At 43.4% G+C, this 21,674-nt stretch overlaps 1 protein-coding gene and 1 long non-coding RNA gene across 3 annotated transcripts; one reads left to right on the top strand and one right to left on the bottom strand.

Annotated features, from left to right (window-relative positions):
• Positions 1-7,710: 7,710 nt before the first annotated feature.
• On the top strand, positions 7,711-8,233 carry LOC125084909 (uncharacterized). The gene is made up of 2 exons (XR_007122734.1): positions 7,711-7,901; positions 8,109-8,233. It is a non-coding gene; the product is annotated as an uncharacterized LOC125084909 (long non-coding RNA).
• An 879-nt stretch (positions 8,234-9,112) lies between these two features.
• On the bottom strand, positions 9,113-21,077 carry BUB3 (BUB3 mitotic checkpoint protein). 2 transcript variants are annotated; one of them, XM_047702877.1, is made up of 8 exons: positions 20,869-21,077; positions 20,220-20,414; positions 19,586-19,655; positions 17,472-17,623; positions 14,683-14,841; positions 12,589-12,766; positions 11,684-11,900; positions 9,113-9,459 (listed from the first exon to the last, which is right to left on the bottom strand). In XM_047702877.1, exons 2-8 carry the CDS (start codon positions 20,412-20,414, stop codon positions 9,450-9,452), a joined length of 981 nt encoding a protein of 326 aa, XP_047558833.1. In that variant the 5' UTR covers positions 20,869-21,077; the 3' UTR covers positions 9,113-9,449. The 2 variants fall into 2 exon arrangements, with proteins under 2 accessions (XP_047558833.1, XP_047558832.1); XM_047702876.1 differs by lacking the exon at positions 9,113-9,459 and adding an exon at positions 10,347-10,701.
• Positions 21,078-21,674: the final 597 nt, after the last annotated feature.

Here is a 21,674-nt window from a genome sequence, read left to right as displayed (position 1 = left end):
AAATTTATTTATTTTATTTATTTGAGAGAGAAAGAGAAAGGGAGAGCACAGAGGGAAAGTCAGAGAGAGAAGCAGGCTCCCATTGAGCGGGGACTCAATCCTAGGACCCCAAGGTCATGACCCTAGCTGAAGGCAGACACCCAACCAACTGAGCCATGCAGGTACTGTACATCCTGGGTTTAAAGAACTCATGCCTATGGAGGAAATTGGGAACTTCTTTTAAGATTTTATTTATTTATTTGAGAGAGAGAGAGAGAGCATGAGAAGGGAGAAGGTCCGAGGGAGAAGCAGACTCCCCGTGGAGCCGGGAGCCCGACGCAGGACTCGATCCCAGGACCCCGGGATCATGACCTGAGCTAAAGGCAGTCACTTAACCAACTGAGCAACCCAGGCACCTGGAAATTGGAAACTCTTGGGTCAAACAAACTCTTGTACCAAGAACTATGTCCATCCTTCCAGACAGGTATTCATGTAGCATACATAAATTTATTGAGCACATAACTCTAGTCTAGACACTGTAGAAAAAAATGAAAATCAAGACACCATCCTTATCCTGAATGAACTCACTACCTAGCACAGTCTGGAACTCAGTATGGGCCAAAACAGATATAGAGAGAATGAATGAATGAACAAACGAACAAACAGGAAAATAAGATACAACTTCATCAACTATATAGAAAGAAACAAAACGGCATAGCAGGGTAAGTGCTCAAGCTCTGGAATGAGGCCAGGTATGAATCCTGGTCCTACAGATACTAGCAGTATGGCCCAGTTGCTTAATTCCTTGAAGCTTTGGTTTCCTTGTCTGTCAAGCAGATTCATAATATCACCCTCTTTGACTGGAGGGAGAACACTATGCAAGGACAAAAATGACCCAGTGTCGTTTAGGAGATGCTACAATCATTGAAGGGCTCTGAGCAGGTAGAGGCAAGACGCTTATTTGTCTTCACCTTCATCTACTCAAATACTTAGAAACATTACAGGTCCATCCCTGTAGAAGCTGAGAACCCCTGCCTTTTTCAGAGGCAAAGGGACAGCAGGTCAGGCCATGTCGGCATGGGGAGGAGCCTCACAGAGTCTTTCAGAAAGAACTGGAGCCTAGGGTCCCCCCTGTGCCCCAGGGCACCCTGAAAGGTAGGCCTGAGGCATGTTCTGCTTATCATGAGCCCTGTTGAGAAGCAGGAATGAAAGGATCTCCTAAGCTACTATCTGGCAGAATCCCTCCACAATGCTTGGGTTTCTGTGTTTTCATGTACGGAAAGGAAAACGTGCTCTTTCACTGTGCTCCCAAACGGCCCAGTGATTTCACGGCATAACGCACACAATGGGCTGAGTTACCCAGCGCCACCCTCCAACCGCCTGGACCGAAAGGCACAATGGTGTGTTGAGCGTCTATTTCAAAAACCCACAAATGGCCTTATTTTCCTAAGTCAACTTCTACACAAATGCCTTTTATTATCAGTCCGCTGCCTGAAGGAAAGAAGGAGAAAAGAGAAGGAAGTGAGAGAGGAACAGAGGCGGGAAAAAATGAAGGACTGTATCCCCTGAATTACAGATCTGATGATTAGCTCTATACAGCGGCCAAAAGACCTTGAATGATGCGCCATTTTTTTTTTTTTAAGATTTTTATTTATTTGACAGACAGAGATCACAAGTAGGCAGAGAGGCAGGCAGAGAGAGAGAGGAGGAAGCAGGCTCTCTGCCAAGCAGAAAGCCTGATGCGGGGCTCGATCCCAGGACCTGGAGATCATGACCTGAGCCAAAGGCAGAGGCTTAACCTACTGAGCCACCCAGGCGCCCCGAATGATGCGCCATTTTAACACGCCGCTGGGCATAGGCTTCTGATCGCTGAGGATGAGGACGCTTTTGTCAGAGACCTGATATTTTTTCCAGCAGGTACTTGGCAGTAATGGATGGTTCCATTAGAATGGCCATGACTCCATGTTTTCTATGAGGCCGTCAACATTCAGTAAGAGGCCAGACCTGAAGAAGCTTTTCAAATCTCCATTCTCCAGATGTCCAAGGATTTGGAGAGCCCTCACTCAGCAAGCTCTGGCAAAGGTCCAAGGAGGCTTGTTTCAAACTGATTTCCTCAGTTTCTAATTCCTGACCTTTGCACTTCTCCAGGGCGAAGAAAAACAAAGATGAATCCCCTTCTGCCAAAAGTAATGACAATTCCACCCACAACCACCATAGGAATAGCCTCCAGAACAGTTGTCGCCTCTTCCAGCACGTCCCCTTCCCTCTATTGCTGCAAGTTGCCAAAAAAGGAGAACTTCTTATAGGAGTTTTTGTCTCTGTAAGTCCAAATCTACAATTAGATATGCTCAAAGCAACAAGAATTAAAAAGAACTTTCTCTATTTTTTTTTCCTCATCCACTCCACTAAGAAGCTCTAGTCAAGGAAAAACCACAAAAAGATGAAATCTATCAAGAAAGTTGTGGAGAGAGGTTTAAATGCTGTCCGAAGAGGAAACAGAAATAAGCCTCTCTCCTGGCTCTCACCTTTTCTGAAATTCTCGTTGGTGGCCAAAGTAAAATTTTGCCTTGATAGTCCAATTTAAATTTCAGGTTAGTCCTACTGTTTCCCAAGTAATCCCAAGAAGCCAGTCTCTGCATGTTTCCACAGGTTCGTCCCCAATCACCAGCTCAGAGGTCTCGGGTAAATCAAACTGTTTCACCGTTCTGGGCCAAAAAGAAACATGACACGTGCCCAGCCTCTTGGAATGGGGACGGGTCCTCAAGCATCTCCAGGCAGAAGCCCTGTTCGATGCCCAGATCCAACATTACCACTCTCTCTACCAAAGTGCTAAATCGCCATGAAGAACTCACCTTTCAGGAGTTAAATATATTCCCTCTGATCTCATTTGCTTTTTCCCCTAAGTCAAGTCAATTTATCACAAATTCTCTGTTAGTGAAGTCCAAACAAATGAGATTTCTCTTCCTCTTCAATAGCTTCAGGCCAGAGTCAAAAATAAAACCGTGGCTAAGGGTGGGCCCTGTGCAGGAGAAGCTTTGGAACAGAACGCATTTGTGCAAAGCGAAGGCCAAGTTCAACCTTCACAAGTACATTTAACACCCCCACCCCCAACACAAGCAGAAGGCCGGGCCATCAAGGGAGGACCAAGCTGTCAATGAACAGTGCCTGTTCCAGACTTCTGCTAGTAACCGAAGTCAGCCTTCACCTGACAGACAGAAGTACAGAAGAACAAAGTGCAATGCGCGGAGTGACTGTCAACACGCTTGTGCCCCGCGGCAAGGACTACGGTTCCCTGAGCCGCGCATGGGAAGCCGGGCTCCTCCCCAGTCTCCCCAGGTGGCCCCCCCGCCCCCCCACCCCCGCGCCATGAACTAACAGTGAACCTGCCGCCGAGCCTCCACCACACCGGAAGCTGGGAGGTGCGCACGGCCATTACTCCGACCCAGGGTGTCTCTGTAAATGGGCGAATGCTGAAAACGGACTGCTCGGGTAAGCCGTGAACTAACAAGGGAGCGGAGTGATTTCTGTCAGGCGATTCCCTAAGAACGTCGGGTGTCACCGGCAGAGGAGATATGGCTAATAAAGCACCGAAGACGAATAGTCTGGCCTCTTTAAGAATACATGGCTGGTACTAAGAAAATCTTCGAGAGCCGAGTATTTTGAGAATTATAAAGTGATGTTATAACAAGGTCAGGAGTGTAGGTACATAGGTTTTAAATTACTGCAATAGCCTGTAACACAGTCCTATAAAGGGGCTGAAAGGTACTTCATTACGACACTGGAAAAGCAAACTTCGGGGCTTCCCAGACGACGGGTGTAGCCTGTATGGCTTCCTCAGGTTTGCGGGCCAGGATGGTCAAAGGTGAAAGAATGCTTCGTGGGGAATTAGTTATTGTAATAAACCACTGGAAATGAGCCCTCAATTCCTTCAGCGTGACACGCTGCTGCATTAAAGCTAAGGAAAGCAAAACATTTCTTCTTCCATTTCTCTGCTCAAGTCAGGTGACTCCGGAAAGTCAGACCACCAGTGGTGTATTCACGGAGAGCAAAACAACAAGATAAAACCAATTGCTTTTCATTTAAAGTAAGGTTCTGAAAACCAGTTGCCAAATCCTAAGTTCTATGAATCGGGCAGGCTAACTTGTGTTGTACTTGCCTCGTGACAGCTCGCCATAAATCACAATGCTGCCTTAACCGTGGGATTCCTTCCCTCAGGACATAAAGTACTTCCCAACTAAGAAGCCAACACCCCACGACAACCCCACAAGTTCTGTGGGCATCCTTCAAAAATGAAAGCAATGTTGGGGCGCCTGGGTTGCTGCGTCAGTTAAGCCTCCAACTCTTTATCTCAGCTCAGGTCTGGATCTGAGGGTCATGAGTTCAAGCCCCATGTTGGGCTCCACACTGGGTGTGGAACTTACTTAAAAAATAAAAATAAAAAAATAAAAAATATATATATAAGCATTGTTGCAACACACCCTTGATCAAGGGAAAAATACCTTTGTACTCAATGGTCCAAAGCGCATTTGTGGGCACCACGCTCAACAGCGAGTTTCTCTTGGTGCCAGTTCCAAAGCAATGGAGGCAGCCAGGGGCTATTTTTTAAAGGAAACTGCTGTATAGACCTTATAGCTTAAGTGTTTCCCAAGTGAAAGATGGTGGCTAATCTCACTCCTAGGAGAAAGGGGGCACTCGCTCAGTCACTCTACTCTACAACCTTGCTGCTTTGCTGTTTCCCTACAAATGATCCTGTCTTTGCTCCTTTCCTTCTACATTTTTTTAACCACACTTGATGGAGAATAGGGGCAGGCTCATTCCAAGATAGAAACAGTATACCATTTCTGCAACTTTTTTTTTTTTTTTTTTTTTTTTTAAGATTTTACTTATTTGACAGAGAGGAGCACAAGCAGGCAGAGCACTACGCAGAGGAAAAAGCAGCTCCCTGCTGAACAGACAGGCCGATGTGGGACTTGATCCCAGAATCCTGGGATCATGACCTGAGCTGAAGGCAGACGCTTAACCGACTAAGCCACTCAGGCGCCCCCCATTTCTGCAACTTAAAAACATGTATGTTTTTCGGGCACCTGGGTGGCTTGGTTGTTAAGTGACTGCCTTCAGCTCAGGTCATGGTCCCAGGGTACTGAGATGGAGCCCAACATCGAGCTCTCTGCTCAGTGGGGAGCCTGCTTCTCTCCCTCTCCCTGCTGCTCTGCCTACTCGTGATCTGTCAAATGAATAAAATCTTTAAAAAAAAAAAAAGGCAAGAAACAAATGAGAGACTCTTCCTAATACATTAAGTGTATAAGCCAAGGTTCTTCCCTGTGACCCAAATGGTATGAAACTGTATATAACACAGCCCCCGTTCTTGCTCAGGAGCATCTTAGCTGTACGTAAACAGGCACCTGCAGCCTCTCTGGAACGGCGGAAAGAATGAGGCCATGTGAGAAGCAGCTCACTTTCAAACGGTCACCAGTCATTTGGAGCACCTGCCCAGTATGAATGACAATGGGGGGGGGGTCCATCTGTCACGAATTCTCCAGCACCAGGCTCCTCTCAGCACCGCTGTAAGATCTCTTGCATTCATGCTTCAAATGCTCTGGGAGACGACCAGCCACCCATTACTTCAAAGTACACCTAGGCTACCTCCTCAGAGTAAATGCCACGAGGACACACGGCATGTACCATACATCACACCACCCACAGAATCTCCAAATATGTTCACCCAGGCTTTTCATCATTTGATGTGGTTAACAAAATCGGTTACTCACAGAGAATTCTGAAGGATGGATTTTGGAAAACCGCAACGTTCTCTCCTACTGTAGGATTGTGTGATAATACAACTCATTTTTTGCATGTTGTTATCTCAACATTTCTACAATGAACAGGTTATATTAATTCTGTAACAGTTACTAAATGCTTATTGAATTAACACAGCCGAAGGTCACATGTCCAGTACACTATTTCAACACTGTATTGATGGGGCGCCTGGTGGCTCAGCTGGTTGAGCATCTGACTCTTGATTTCGGATCTGGTCGTGATCTTAGGGTGGTGAGACTGAACCCTGCCATCGGGCTCTGCGCTCAGCAGGGAGTCTGCTGGAGAGTCTCTCTCCCTCTGCCCCTCCTGCTGTCTGCGCTCCCTCTAAAATAAATCAATCTTAAAAAACAAAATTATACTGAAAATTGCTTTCGAAAAAGAGATCCCCTCTATCATCCAGCAGTATCAAAGCGGCCCAATGCTCACGTGCCAGAGTGTACAAAAAGATGTGGTCCCTGCTTTTGATGGAATGGACTAAGGGAGCAAGGTCTGTACACACAAAAATGTTGAAATACCAGGCAGTATACGTTAAAGCCAATGTAAACAGGAGGTGCTCTGTGAAGCTTTGAGGAAGGATGTACTCTCGTGAGCTGGAGTAAGGTCGGAAGGCTTTGTGGCCAAGGGGATCCTGAACAGGACCTTGCAGGTTCTAATTAAAACTGAAAAAGCAATTTAGGAAAAGGAAAAGCCCGAGCAGTCTGTGAAATGTGGTAGTGGCATGATCTGAGCAACAGTAAAGCAAACAGCACTCCGAGTCCAGAATCCTGTTTTCTCCAGGAAATGGTAAGAAGCTCAGTGTTAGGGCTGTGGGGTGTGGAGGGCACGGGGAGAAGGGAATGCGGCAAGGAGGAGAGGTGCGGGGCAAAGGCATTTGAGAAAACCAGGTTTAACAAAGTTAACAGGCTTGTCTCTACCGGTGGAATTCTTCAAGCTCCTAGTGGGATAAGGTGCACTGAGCCTCCTCCCCCTGGAGAAGAGATCTTCTTTGACCTTGCCATCCTCTTTCACTGAAGAGATTCATGCACAGCAAAACTCAGGACATACCTCTTCAACAGAGAACAGAACCAAAACAATAAAGGGCTTGAATGCCAAAGGCAAATTTCAGTCTGGCCCTGGTCCAATCGGGCCTGGATTTTCCCCAGAACAGAGGACCTGCGGATGTACCCTGAAGTTTCTACACAGAACTCAAACCAGGTACTGCTACCCCCACATATCCATCTACTTGTCAGAGTCCCCCGTGGTCAGCCCCGCCCCATTCTTCTGAGAGCACCTGGACAGTCAGCAGTGGCTTCCAGGTGATCTGCAGGCCTTGGGCACATACCTTCTTGTAAGTGATTCAGGGACTTCTATGAGCAGTGGGGCGCACCAGACAATCCCAAGCACAGCATGAGAAACAGAGCAACTATTTTTAAAGTCTTACGTGGCATAGAGCAGCCTTCTCAAATTAGAGGTGGCAAGGCATGTGTTATAAAAATCATTTCAGGGGTGCCTGGGTGGCTCAGTGGGTTAGAACCTCTGCCTTCGGCTCAGGTCATGATCCCGGGGTCGAGCCCCACATCCGGCTATCTGCTCAGCAGGGAGCCTGCTTCCCTTCCCCTCTCTCTGCCTGCCTCTCTGCCTACTTGTGATCTCTCTGTCAAATAAATAAATAAAATCTTTAAAAAAAAAAAAATCAGTTCAGGGGACCAAAACCAGCATTTTTTTTTTTTTTTAAGATTTTATTTATTTGACAGAGAGAGATCACAAGTGGCCAGAGAGGCAAGCAGAGAGAGAGAGAGAGAGGAGGAAGCAGGCTCCCTGCAGAGCAGAGAGCCCGATGTGGGACTCGATCCCAGGACCCTGAGATCATGACCTGAGCTGAAGGCAGAGGCTTAACCAGTGAGCCACCCAGGTGCCCCCAAAACCAGCATTTCTTAAAAAAAAAAAAAAAAAAAAAAAAAAAGGAAAAAGAAGAAAAAAAAAAAAAAAACCGAACAGATACATCATAGGTACAAAGAACAAGGAATACTTTATGAAATTTGTCTCTATTACACATACTGGATTGACCTCTGTGTGTTCTGGATTTCAGTCCAAATGTATTTCCTACTTGGATCACAGCTAAAAAAGTCTGAAAGTTGGGACGCCTGGGTGGCTCAGTTGGTTGGACGACTGCCTTCGGCTCAGGTCATGATCCCGGGGTCCCGGGATCGGGTCCCACATCAGGCTCCCAGCTCCATGGGGAGTCTGCTTCTCCCTCTGACCTTCTCCTCACTCATGCTCTCTCTCACTGTCTCTCTCTCAAATAAATAAATAAAATTAAAAAAAAAAAAAAGTCTGAAAGTCACTGTTCCAGCAGATGCAGAACTCGGGGCAGAGCCCCAACCCTGCTGCACATCCCAGGTGGGTGAGCAGCAGTGGGAGAGGGGCAGTAGAAAGAAAAATCATCAGAAAAGACACTTAAAAACACTGAAGAGGATAGGGACAAAGGAAATCAAGGAGAACACTAAGGTTTTTATCCCTGGGTCATCTGGGGGGAAAGGTGGCCGTAATCTTAAACAGGCAAACCGTGAAGGAGAGCAAGCAGGTTAGCAGGTCCACAAGGGAGGCCAGGAGACACCTTCAGGTTGAGACACATCCGGTTTCAAGAGAAAGAAGACATGCAGATAGAAGTACAAAAACAGCCCTCCCACACCACGAACTCAAAACAGGTCCCCAACATTGCTTTAATTTTAGTCACCTTTTACAACACCATAGTAATTCCCTTTCAGTTAAACAATGTTTTCAATTTATGCTTTGTCCTCAACCAAGTGGTTAGGAGTCTGAAAAGCACATAATCACACTCCAGCACCAATGCCATCAGTTAGTCTCTGGCTGTTACATTATTTACCATCCCAAGGGCTTCACTTTGATTTAGCGTTTGATGGAGAAGTACAGACGGGTCCGTCACCCGGCTCTGTGCAGGCGCGTATGATGACTGCACCCGCCCACGGACGGGGGAGCCGCAGGACCCCTACTGCACCAGCACAGGAGAGTCAGGCCGAAGGGTGCCCGTCAGCTGCCACCCTGTCTGTGCCCACCCTGCGAAGCTACACAGTTGGCTCAAGGCCCCTGCTGATCCAGCAAGAGGGCACGAGGGAAATGGCAGAACTCCAACAGATCACTTTAGCCAGGACTGAATCCCCAACGTACACAAAAACAGACGTAATTAAACGAGGCCGTGTGGACTTAAAGGTAAAATGTCATCCCTACCAGGCCCTTGATGAAACGAGTTTTGCTTTACAGAAGCCTTTTTATGAAGTAAATTACATTAATTACCAGCATTTAAAAACATCCAACATTTAAGGGTTCTGAATCTCTGATTTATTAGACAGCACAGCAATAACAGGGTTAGATTATTTTACAAAAAGAGCTCAAGCTGCTCCGAAACAGCAACTGGGCTTTCTGGGGGTAAAAACAATTCTTCGGACTATCACCCAAGGACACAAAGACTCCTCATCCTACACAAAGTCAGCATGGAAGGGCACACGGACAAGTTTTTTTAAGACAGAAAACAGAGAAATCCACATACTAAATAAGGTGTCCACAATGACTACAACGCATCCCTTAGGGGATGAGTATGTATTTGTAGGAAGCAAAACAAAGCTTGCCATAGAGAAACCACTTTCACGAGATGATTAGGTGGACCTGCAATGAAGAAAATACATTTCAAAAGATGGGTTCACACTTACCACTAAGTTTTCACTGAAATGCTTACAAAATAAAAGCAAGACTTTCTCTGTATCAAAAAAATTAAAAAAAAAAAAACCACGTCATGTGTAAATTTCAGTAAGGGTCCAAGGCCCATTCAAAAACACACATTTGCAAATAATATAAATAAACACCGAAGTCTGACCACAAAAATACTATTTGGAACTCGCTAGAATAGACCAAGCTAAGTTCGTGTTCTGCTTCAGGGCATTACATTAAAGTGAATCTCATTCTCGCTATAATTTTTTCTTTTTAACCTTAATCACCAGCGGCTGGGCAACTGCAATGGACATGAGAACTATATAAATGTCAGAGAAATATGTAAACCTCGTTAATGTTTCCAAAAATTCATTTAGAGACAGAAACAGGTCCAAAAAGATGCCTGTCGAAATGTACTACAATTACGCTACAATCATTTTTCCAAATATACAGATATGCTCTGTCTTTTCTCAGCTCATTACTGACTCAAACAATTTGCCCTTCTGGGATCAATTGTTTGCTAATAAATAATTGTTTACAGTCACAAAATGAAGTTAGGAGGTTTTCTTATTAGTTTTCCTTCTGCACCCTAATAAGATTGAAAACTAGCTGATTCCCAGGAGTCTAACCTTAACCTTGCTTTGTGGAACAGCCCAGGAAACGATGACCCATCTGCTTCGGAACATAATGGGCGGCCAAGAGGAAATACTGTTTAATTGTAGATTAACCTCCTCATGAGGCGGTCTGAAGCAGCTTTCGAATTAGCAACTACAACCAGCAAAAGAAACAAATGGCTCAAGAGCCTGTTCCTCCACCATTTAAGGTCCAGAAAGAATGCAAAAGGATTTTTATTACCTATATTTATTTACAAACATGTATTTCCACAGCGGAAACAAAAATTACCAAGGTCAAAACTGATTCTCAAAAGTGCGGTCACTGCCCTCCAATTTCGTTTGCCCAGAATACCTTTAATGCAACAAACCATCAACCATCTCATGCACTTAAGAGTGTTCATTTAAAAAAAAAAAAATCAATAAAAACCTCTTTTCCATTATTTTCAGGTTCTTATAATATTAAAATTAATATATTTCCCTGGTTTCTTTGTTAATAGTAATAAATCCACCATTGGGGAGTACGAATTGTTTTATTATCATCAACATGGCACTTAAGTAAATGAAATCTTGTCAAGTACAGGGTGACCTACAAGTTCAAAAGAAAAAAGAACAGCATGAGATCAAAATGGCCGGCCAGGACAGGAAACACAAAAGTGAGAGATTATAAGCAAACACAGCCCTTTATCCAACAGGCTTCACATGCTAAGTCTTTGCAAAAATCAAACCTGTGAAAGTATGCATGTAATTGAATATTTACTACTCTGCCCCCTTTTAGGGACTCAACCAATTTAGCAAGTATGTTAAACCATTTTAACTCAGACAAGTAGAAGAATCCTGAAAACGTTCAGTTATTCCGTATTTACTGAGGCCTAGGTAGAGAGGGACAGAGAACAGGGACAAAGACCCCCGGGGGGGGTAGGTATTTTACGGTTTAACAAGAACCTAAGTATCAGTTTTCCCTCAGACCTGGTGCAGGTAATTAAGTAAAGAGCTTTGCCCTGTTGGTACCAAAAAAAATGTAAATCGTCCGTCCCTGTCAACAGTTACAACCAAAAGCCAAAGACAGCTATGAAAATTTCAAAACTACGGAAATTTGCTATTCCAGGCAAGGCCATATTACTCTGGGTTTTCAGTAAGACCTGAAGGTCATTCGCTTTTGTGTAAATATTAAAGAAACAACCTCTGTGGAGAGGAAAGATTTTTGGCAGTTCAAATTCTTAAATATCTTAAATAGAATTTGCTAAAATAAATTATTCTTGAATTCCTCAACTTAATTTTGAAGCAATGAGCTGGTAATAACTCCAGAGATTCAAATAATAGCGCCTATTCAAGAAGAATGAGAGTTTGACATTCTTCTCTACCAAACAACTAGGCACAATTTTATCCATCAGACGTCTATCAACCTACGGATATTGAAAGCTTGGGAGAACAAGATAAAATCAAGTCCAACCCTACAGTCAGCTGTAATATCGAACAGGCATCAACAATGCTATTCATGAATTTAGAAAAATTAATAAATCCTGGGTTGAATGCGAGAAAAGGCTCAAATACAGGTGAAGCATACTCACTTGGGTTTTGTTTCTGCATCTGTCACTTGGCGAATGAAGATACCATCTTCGGGATGTTCTGTGTCATCCATTTCATACATATACGACGATGCTATTGCGAGCGTGGTCCCGTCGTTACTGAAGGCCAGAGACGCAATGCTGGTGGGGTACCGGTGGAACTGGCACAGCCGCTTCTTGTTAAATGGGTCCCAAATGTTTACAAATCCATCAGAGCCACCTGCAAGTCATTTCAAAAGAGGTAAAATGGTTCTTAAAACCAGGTACAGGAGCGCCTGGGTGGCTCAGCGGGTTAAGCCTTTGCCTTCGGCTCAGGTCATGATCTCAGGGTCCTGGAACTGAGCCCTGCATCAGGCTCTCTGCTCAGCAGGGAGCCTGCTTCCCCCTCTCTCTTTGTGCCTGCCTCTCTGCCTACTTGTGATCATGGTCTATCAAATAAATAAATAAAATCCTTAAAAAAAAAAAAAAACAAAACCCACGTACAGAAAAAAACTATTACCCTTCATGGTTAATTTCTAAGGTCACAGAAGTTACATTTTCCCCAGAAGATCATGTAAAATTTTTACTCCCTACGTATCAGAAAAAGCAAGCCTAATTTTTTTTTTCAAAACTCTAAGTTTAACTGTCTAGTGTTCAATTACAGCAAAACTGTCGGGTCGCTGGGTGGCTCAGTCAGTTGGGCGTCTGACTCCGGATTTTGGCTCAGATCATGATCTCAGGGTTGGGAGAGTGAGCCCCGTGGTGGGCTCTGCGCTCAGTGTGGAGTCTGCTTAGGATTCTCTCCCACCCCCCTCCCCTCCCTCTACCCCTCATCTCCTTCTCTCTCTACAATTAATTTAATGGAAATAAAATAAAGCAAAATCATTATCGCAATGATGGGACGTAGGCGCACATGCCACACTGTATACCTGTAGCAAATGTGTTGTGGATGTTGTGAAAGGAAATGGCATTGACCGGGTAGATCTGCTCGATGTTGTTCTCCTTCAGTCTGTGACACTTGAAGGCGTACTTCTTCTTCTGCACCTCAGGGCTTGGGTCCAAGTACTCAACTGCCACTCGGCCTTCTATGGAGCTTAATACATAGCCCTGCCAAGAAGGAACCAGAGAAGGACAAACCTGGTGACTCCAGCTCCCAAAAACAAGGCACTAATTCCCAACTTCAATCCGCATTAAAAAGGATTATTTCAGAAATGAAAGCTAAGTACGGCCAGGTTTTAACCAGGTACAGGTTTTAAACTACACTAACATAGCTATGACCGGGCCAAGAGTTTAACATTTATACCCGTTCTATAAAAAAAGAAAAATAAGGCTAACACATCTAGTAATTCTGTCACATCTAGACAAGAATTTTCAAGTGCTTCAGTATCATTTGTTTGTTGTCTTGTCCAGACGGGGCTCAAACTTGTTCCATCACTTGGATATAATCTGCTGTGCTCTGTGCCTCTACACCTCCAACAACTCTTAAGAACTGTGTGTCCTGGGGCGCAGCTGGGTGGCTCAGTTGTTAAGCATCTGCCTTCAGCTCAGGTCATGATCCCAGGGTCCTAGGATTGAGCCCCCATTGGGCTCCCTGCTCGGCGGGAAGCCTGCTTCTCCCTCTCCCACTCCCCCTGCTTGTGTTCCCTCTCTCGCTATATCTCTCTGTGTCAAATAAATAAATAAAATCTTAAAAAAAGAAAAAAAAAACAAAAATCAGAACTGTGTGTCCTTCGGGGGGGGGGGGGTGATTATCAACGATCCAAATCAACTAGAACACCAGCCTTCTGCCTCAGTCATTCTGCCTCTTGCATGTAACTACAGCAAGTTGAGTTCACACACAAACAACACAGATTTTCAACGATGTTCAAAGTGGTTTACTATTTCAAACCTTTCTCACCTTCCCCTGAAATGACAATATGTCAAAGAAACTAAGAGATATGATAAATATGAACCCTATGTTTTATTTACTTTTTAAATTCTGAAGGTATGAAGAAGAATTATTCCTCAAAAACTACTTAGGGAGAAAAAAAACACATCAGTGAAATCTTAAGCTTCCATCACCAACTAGAAACATGTTCTAACAAAGTTTCAGACTTAAGACATAAAAATAATATTTAGAAATGCAAGGATATCTTATAATCACATAGTGAAATCTTTAAGTCACATAATTGCAATGTCTTATCTTCAATGGAAATTCACAATTTCCTGAGAAAAAGAACTGTGATCACCATTTGAGGTACCAGCCCTTTGAGATAAAGGGCCAAGAGAATAACTGACATAATTGCAGTCAGCTCGTCAACCACTGAAAAAGAGCATAAGATTTCAAAGATATCTGCTGTTTTTAATGACGTCTCCTCTCATAAAATTCTTACAGTAGCTGATCCCACCACCAACTCTCCTTCAAACTTCTAAGGATTTCAGGGGAAAGGGGCTCACTAATAAACAGGGCAGTCTTGTTCAGTAGTGATGACCAGGAGGGGAACCCACCGTGTGTTTTAAGAGGTAGTCATTACATAAGGATTATCATCTTCTCTTTAAAAAAAAAAAAAAAAAAAAAAAATCCAAGTTCTGCTGTCAGACCAGCTGAAGAACTCTATTAGTATCAGAGTTACAAAGAGGCAAAAAAAAAAAAAAAAAAAAAGAGAACAGCAAATTCCATAACCCTGTATATTTCCAGATTTAAATCTGAGTTCACTGGTTTGGTAAATTGAAATACGTGCGAACTGCTCCCTGATTACCGTCCACCTGTCAAGCATCCTGGACCAAGGGAATCGGAAGGCCCCCAGTCAAACCACTGGTAGATTAATTAACCCCTCTGAACATCGAGATCTTCTCTGAAACTGGGTTAACACACTGCTCTGTAACACAGGGCTGTTGGAAATGTAACTACAGCAAATTCTAAATCAGCCTCAAAATGCTTTTGAAAAAGCAAAGCTTTAAAAGGCAGTGACCAATGAGATGAGATCCTCTTATTTTCAAATTCGCAAACAGGGGGTGGGGGTGGGGTGGGGACAGGTCAGTACCTGCTTGTTGGGAAATGCCCGGATGCAGCGAGTCTGGTACTTGAGGCTGGACTCCCGGCGCTGCTGTACGTAGCCCATGTTCCGTAAGTCCCACACCAGCACTCTGCGACCTGCAGTGCCCACAATCAGCCGGTCTCCAGACACTGAGAGGGTGTACACCTTTCAAGAAAAACCAAAACTTACTAAAATCCACCCACTTGCCTGAACAGGCCATTCTGTCCCCCAAAGAAGTCCACTAATTGTGAAACCATAAAAAAGTTAGCTGATCAGGTTCGCAAACACAGCTATTAAATTTTAAATGCTACAGTTACATAAACCAAGTAATGTGCACAAAACCATCAACCCGAAATATTCTCACTACTTAGCCATGGATCATATAATGTACATTATAATTAACTCCGCAAAAACACTTTTGAAAACTTAATTCTCTTAGTTACTAAAACAAATTCAATTATTAAGCTATTTTTCCAGTCTTTTTGTTTCATTTAGTTAACAACACGAAAGTGTAAAAACTACTCAAAGAGGAGATAATAAAGCCATAATAACAATTCAAGATACCTCTCAACAGGTTTCTAGCTTTTCACAAAATAATAATTTTCCAAGTTATTTTTCTATGACTGCCCTTTAAAAAAAGATTTCCCGTTGTAACTCTAAAAATCTTGATTTTCTAGCTGTCACAGTGAATAAATAGGCCTTTCCAAGAAGAATGAAGGAGCCATCATTAATTACCTGCTTAGTTGCTGTTGGTGGCACATGTACTCAAAATTAAAAGACAAGGACAGTGGTCTGGCATGTGACAAAACACATTCTTGTTCCCTGACATCCTACTAAACACTCAAGACAAAGTTCATCTTTAGCGAAAATTTAAAAAGCATTTTCTCCTTTAAATGCATTTATTTTCCCCATATAATGCCCTTTTTACAGTATTTTTTTTAAATTTCCATAAAATTCCTTTACAATAAATCACAGAATTTCCTGCAAGTATTTCAAGTGGTTTGCTTTCAAATTATGTCAAATGCAAATAGCGAATTCATGAAAATGGTGACAAAATAAATTTTCCTGATCATGTTAAATAATTTTTTTTTTAAATCTAGACTTCACTAGAAGTCTAGACTAACTCTGGTTGTTACTTTCAACTAAGAACCAACTTTAATTTAATCTGATTTAATATTTGAAAACCTGAAGAATCACTATTAAAAAATGAAGAGAGCCCATGGCCTGCTAAGACATCTCTTTAACATTCAGTCACTAAACTACAAGGTTAATAATTACTAATGTGTTAACTCTATACTACCACCCCAAAATACCAAGTTAGGTTTAACAATACAACAATCCAAGAGTCTCAGATTTCTGACCTTAAAGTTCAACAACTAATTTGACTAAGGGAAATGCGAGGAATTAAGAAGACTCAAAACAGTAGATTACCATAAGCAGATATAAATAAGAGAAAGGCAAGATCTACTGCACTTTATTCAGGAAAACACAGTGTTTGCAGAAAAACAGAAACTAACCTGCAACAGTGAGATGGCAAACTTAAAAAACACAGAATCCAGAAAGAGATCGATTTATAACAGTACAATCAGATTGGGAATTTTATCTTAAATCTTTACTATACAGGTGACACACAAGCTTCTAACAGGGCTTTCTATCCCCACTGATCGTAAATCATGTGAAACCACTGTCATGCCAGTGACTAGGTGTATACATTTATCAAAGAAAGTATTAAAAAAAGTGACATAATGAACCTTGCTGAACCAATAAGCAGCTTGATTCAGTGCGGCTGTCCATTATACGATATTCTGTCAGCAATTTATCACAGCTCTTAACATGTTACATAAAACCATAAATCAAAACTAGAAACAATGCAATTATTTTATTCTGAACAAAGGTCTTGCCAGGAGTAGATTCGACTGTGATGTGACAGAAATAATGGCTCTTTGGATGCACTACAGTATATAATGATGGCTAACAGGAACTGAATAGTATATTTACACTAAGGAAATAGACTGGAGTGAAGGATACCTTTAAACTGCTAAGACAATCAATCTTTAAAATTAACTACCACCTGATAAAGTCTGATGAGGATCCAGCAACAAAGCTCAATTACACTTTCATTGGACAGATCAAAAGGTCAGAACAACACAAAGTTTGGGTTTTAAAAAGCTTTCTTCAGGAGAGCCTTCAAACACCATCTGCCAACATTAAAAATAAATTAATAAATGGCAAAACCCAGGGAATACAGAATACCTTTCTCACTAATTTCAAGTGATAACCCACTCCACCCTCTTAACAGTCCACTCAAATGAAACCTCAGGTGGTAAGTGAAAATGAGTGATGCTCTGTCCCACTTCCTGGTCTGGGCACGTCAAACCCCGTTTAAGGCAATCCAACAGCCTTTGCTAAATGACTTCTCCAAAAAGGCACGGAGTTGCTTCTCCGTCCTGGGATTTCAAGCATTTACAATACAGAGCAGTGGGTTTATTTAAAAGCGACTACCATCCAGTACAGAGATGACAACAAACAGAAAAAAAAAATAGACCCAAATACCAAAATCCAATCCCTCTCTTCAAAAAAACCAACCTCTTAAAACTCATCTCTAGGCCTCATCCATGTGGGGCTCAAACTCATAATCCTAAGATCAAGAGTCATGTTCTCTACCGACTAAGCCAGCCGGACACCCCTCATCAACTCTTAATTAACCTTCAAATTCAACACCATACTCACCAACTGTGTATCAAATCAAATCACCCCAAAGATTAAAATTCCTATTATGAATGTCAAGAGCCTACCTTTTCGGGCTGAGAGAAGGTCCCTGCATTACAAGGAGTTCTGGGATCCCACAGTTTAACTGTCTGATCCCAACTCCCTGTCACCATCACATTCACTTCTGGGCAATATTCAACACATCTGATAGGGGCATCATGGGTTCCGACGAGATTTTCTGCAAGAGGGAAAAGAAAAAAATAAAATAAAATCACCCAGCTTCATTACCTCCACTAAACAAAGATTCCTCAAGTGAACAATAGAAGGAAAAACTCATTAAACTGTAATGAATCCGCTTCCACCAACTCAATGAAAATGCCTGCATACAAAAAAATTTCTCCATGACTACAAACCATCACCCATCACTCTCTGTTCACCTTACAACACATAGTTTGATTCACTAACATGGTTCCTACCAAAGGCTGACCTGAATTTCACATTATATTAAATTGGTGGCATATCTGGGTTTTTTCCTTACAATGATTCTAGATTCCTTAAAATAAGAAGCCTTATTCAACTCTATACTTCTGACTTTATCTACCGCAGGTTCTGATACATGGTAGGTACTCAAATACCTCCTGAATGAAACGATGGGTCTGGTCTTCTGGATCTGGGTAAAATTTATTGCATTAAAGCCAATGTTTATAAGAAACTTGTTTACGTGATCTAACAGGATATCTGAAAGCTGGGGGATAAGGAAGGCAGAAAAGTCTCATGACAAGTTCACTTGGTTTTCACAGTGGGTCAGATTTCCAAAAGGCAATTTCTTTCCTTTCAATTTCAACTCTTCACACTATCTCATCCATTCATTCAACGAACATTTCCTAAATGTCTAGTATGTGCCAAATCTATGTCATGTGCTAAGGGTATGACAAAGAACAGTATGTGGTCCTGATCCTCAAACAGGAAAACTACCTATTTAAAAAATATATCATTTAAGGGGTGCCTGGGTGGCTCAGTCATTACATGTCTACCTTCAGCTCAGATCATGATCCCAGGGCCCCGGGATGGAGACCCACATGGGGCTCACTGCTCAGTGGGAAGCCTGCCTCTCCCTCTCCCAGTCCCCCTGCTTGTGTTCCCTCTATATCACTTAAACAAGAAAAAGAGGACCTCATGTAGTTTAACAATGACCACCTGAGAGTAAACAGCTAATTCCCTTAACTATGGTCTCCATATCAAAAATCTTTGTATTTCCATGTTTTTTTTTTCCTCCTAAATTTTCCAACAAATAGGACCCAAAACCACAAGCTAACTTACTATGTATAATAAGCTAACAAAACCAAATAGTTATGCAGTTCTAAATTACACGACAAAGTGACTTTCCTGAAATCACCTCTTCTGAGTTATTCTTTGACAAAATATTGTGTTCATCTTCTTTCCATCCTCCCACTGTCCAGCTCATCCTCAGCTAGTCCTATCTTCGTGCCTTGCCAACTGCTTCAAGCACATCTATACCTAATATATGCATATACAGAAAAAATCTTTTTAATGCTCCAAGAGATTCTATTCATTTGAGTTCCATTCCCTTTCTGCTCTGCTCCAAAGTCAACATAAAAAATTGGTTAAGACATTTCCTATCCGGGCCTCGAAGAAATTAAGTGGGAAAAAAAAAAAAAAGTGTCATCGTCTTATTCATTCAATAAATGCAACTGAAGCATATTCTACGCTAAATCATCACACAAACAGAATTAATACAGCAGCTGGACAGGACTGGCTATTTTATAACATCAGATTTTTAAAAACCTATCATCCTTCAGTCTGAACTAAATGAGCTTCTGAAAAGAGAGCACTCAGACATCAGCACTGTCCTGGAAAATTTTAATGAGCGGTAGATTACTATGGCATCCAGTCCACTTCTGAGGACAGGTAAAGGTCAAACACTTAAGGGTAACTTCATGTAAACACCTGGAGTGGTGATCTACATGGAAATGAATTTACTGAAAAAGTACATGGACATTATTCTGTGCTCAGTAATTTTACGGTTAGCATTTAAACAAAAAGTCCTAAACTTAAGCCACTTTTATTTGTAAACAACTTGGAAACTAAGCAATTCAGGAACCACTCTTCTTAAATAAACATTTACACTTCAGTACCTTAGCTGAGAAAACCATAAACTGGTATAAATGTGGCATATTACCTTGATCAGTGTTCAAATCATGCATTTTCAATTGATGGTCTAATCCTCCACTCCAAGCATGTGTTGGATCCTACAAAAAAAAAAAGTTTCAAGTCATTCAAAAGTTACAGACGTTTATAAAGAATTTCAAAATTCCTGTTTCTACAGCCAACTGTTCACTTTATGCTCAGGATGATGTACACTGGGCTCTCACACACACACGCACACAAAATACAGCAAATAACTGGTCACCAAAATTAACATCAGCAAATTAAGGAAGGATTATTCACCACACTGGCTGAGAGCACATAGGTATTCCTATATCCTAGCTTTTTAAAAAAACAAAAACAAAAACAAAAAAACCTTCCTTTTGATAAGGGCAACCAAATTTTACCGTCTTGTTGCAAATTTCAAATACAAATGTCATATATCCACAAAGTTTGCAAGGTTACTCTTTTTGACATCTAGACATCTGCATAACCCCAGCTCCCCCCAAAAAACTGTATTTGTCTCAAGACCAGTGTTCGGGAAAATGTGAAGTGCTATCCAAACCACCACCGACAGAAGCTTTTCTGCCCGACACTAGTGGAAGGACGCTCCCAACACAGGACATCCCGAAACAAAGCGGGCAGGTGCGCGAACTGAGGACACCTACGTAGAAGGCACAGTCCAGGACGGCGCCGGTGTGCTGGTACTTGAGCCGCATGGAGTTGGCAGGCACGTCGTAGAGGCGCACCGACGTGTCCCAGGACGAGACCAGGAGGAACTGGGAGGTGTTGGGGCTGAACTTCACCGAGGAAATGCCGTCCTCGGGTGGCTGGTTCAGTTTGAACTCGTTAGAACCGGTCATCTACGGAACAAGCGACCAGTCATTCCCCAAGGGTCCAGGATGGGGTGTTGGGCTGACGGCAGGCCGAGCATTCCGGGGGGTTCACGGACAACGGGTTCCTTACGGGCGCGCGGCGGGGGGGGGCTGTCTTGCGGGGGAGGGACCTAGAGAACGTCGGCGACCGGGAGTCTGCGCCTGCGCAGCATCAGCGCGCCCGCCGCAATCAGGACTCACCCCCCACCCACCGCCGCCCCTTCCAGGCGCCCCAATTTGCCTCGCCCGCGCCGGGACACCCCTAACCCTCCGCGGGCTCCCGCACCCCGGCCTCTCCGCCGGGCCTACCGCCCTGGACGCTCCTAAAATAAAGCAAGAGGGATGGAAGCCAAACGGGTTCCCCTGGATGGCACTGCCGGCTCCGGACCTGGGATGTCCCCCAAGAATCCGCCCCAGCGTCCCGTCGCCTCGTCCCTGCTACCTTGGACTCCCCCTCGAAGCAACTTAGCCGCTGCTGGCCGCCACCACCACCTCCTCGCTTTCCTCCGAGTACTCGCGGGCTGGGCGAGAAGAGGCGGAGAGGAAGCTCCAGCGTGTGACTGCCATTGGCTAATTTCAAACGCCAACGTCTCGCTCGAGGCAACCAATTGGTCCGCTCGGAGGCCCGGCGCCGGTCAACCCAGCCATCTTGTTCCGGCTCAAAGGCAAACCGCGGCTTTTCCGATCACGTGGGCTTACTTTAGCACACGCCTAAGGCTCCGGTCCTCGTGAGGGCCAAGTGGAAACTACAATTCCCGAAGTGCCCCGCGCCCAGGCTGAGCCCACGCTCTCTCCCGCTCTTTTGCGGCACCAAGGGAAATGTAGTTTCCCTGGAGCCGACGCCCGGCTGCTCATCTGAATAGTAGGCGGGAAAGATGCTCTTTCCCGTTTGACCCGTGGCTCACTTCCCACCTCAGTCTCTCAGACTCAAGAACCCCGTTTTGGTCAATATTAAATTTCTCCCTTTCACTGGACATGCACACGCCCATGAAGTTAACCAAAAATTGGAGTGGAAATATTTGCTCTAATCAATTGCATTACTTTGCTCTGATTTATTCTCATTTTCCTGGTGTTTCCACCCCTGAACCAAGATCTCACATTTTCCATTGTCTTAAGATCTATTGATATCATAAAAAGCCATCCTTATTTATACTATGCTTTTCCCTCTGTTCCATCTTTCTTCAAACATTTTTGGAGCACCTACTGAATACCAGGCCTGGTGAGATCCTCTGGGAAGATGCATTAATC

Source organism: Lutra lutra, chromosome 14 (assembly GCF_902655055.1).
Source record: "Lutra lutra chromosome 14, mLutLut1.2, whole genome shotgun sequence".
In the NCBI taxonomy this organism is placed as follows: domain Eukaryota; kingdom Metazoa; phylum Chordata; class Mammalia; order Carnivora; family Mustelidae; genus Lutra; species Lutra lutra.
Note: the sequence above shows the minus strand (reverse complement) of the source record. Positions and strands in the feature narration are given on the sequence as shown.

Coding starts and splice junctions, on each gene's coding strand:
- BUB3 (XM_047702876.1), bottom strand. CDS start 20,414: ATGACCGGTTCTAACGAGTTCAAACTGAACCAGCCACCCGAGGACGGC. Junction 19,656..20,219: donor TCCTGGACTGTGCCTTCTAC/GTAGGTGTCCTC, acceptor TTTTTTTTGTAG/GATCCAACACATGCTTGGAG. Junction 11,901..12,588: donor CCACAACACATTTGCTACAG/GTATACAGTGTG, acceptor AATGACTTGCAG/GTGGCTCTGATGGATTTGTA.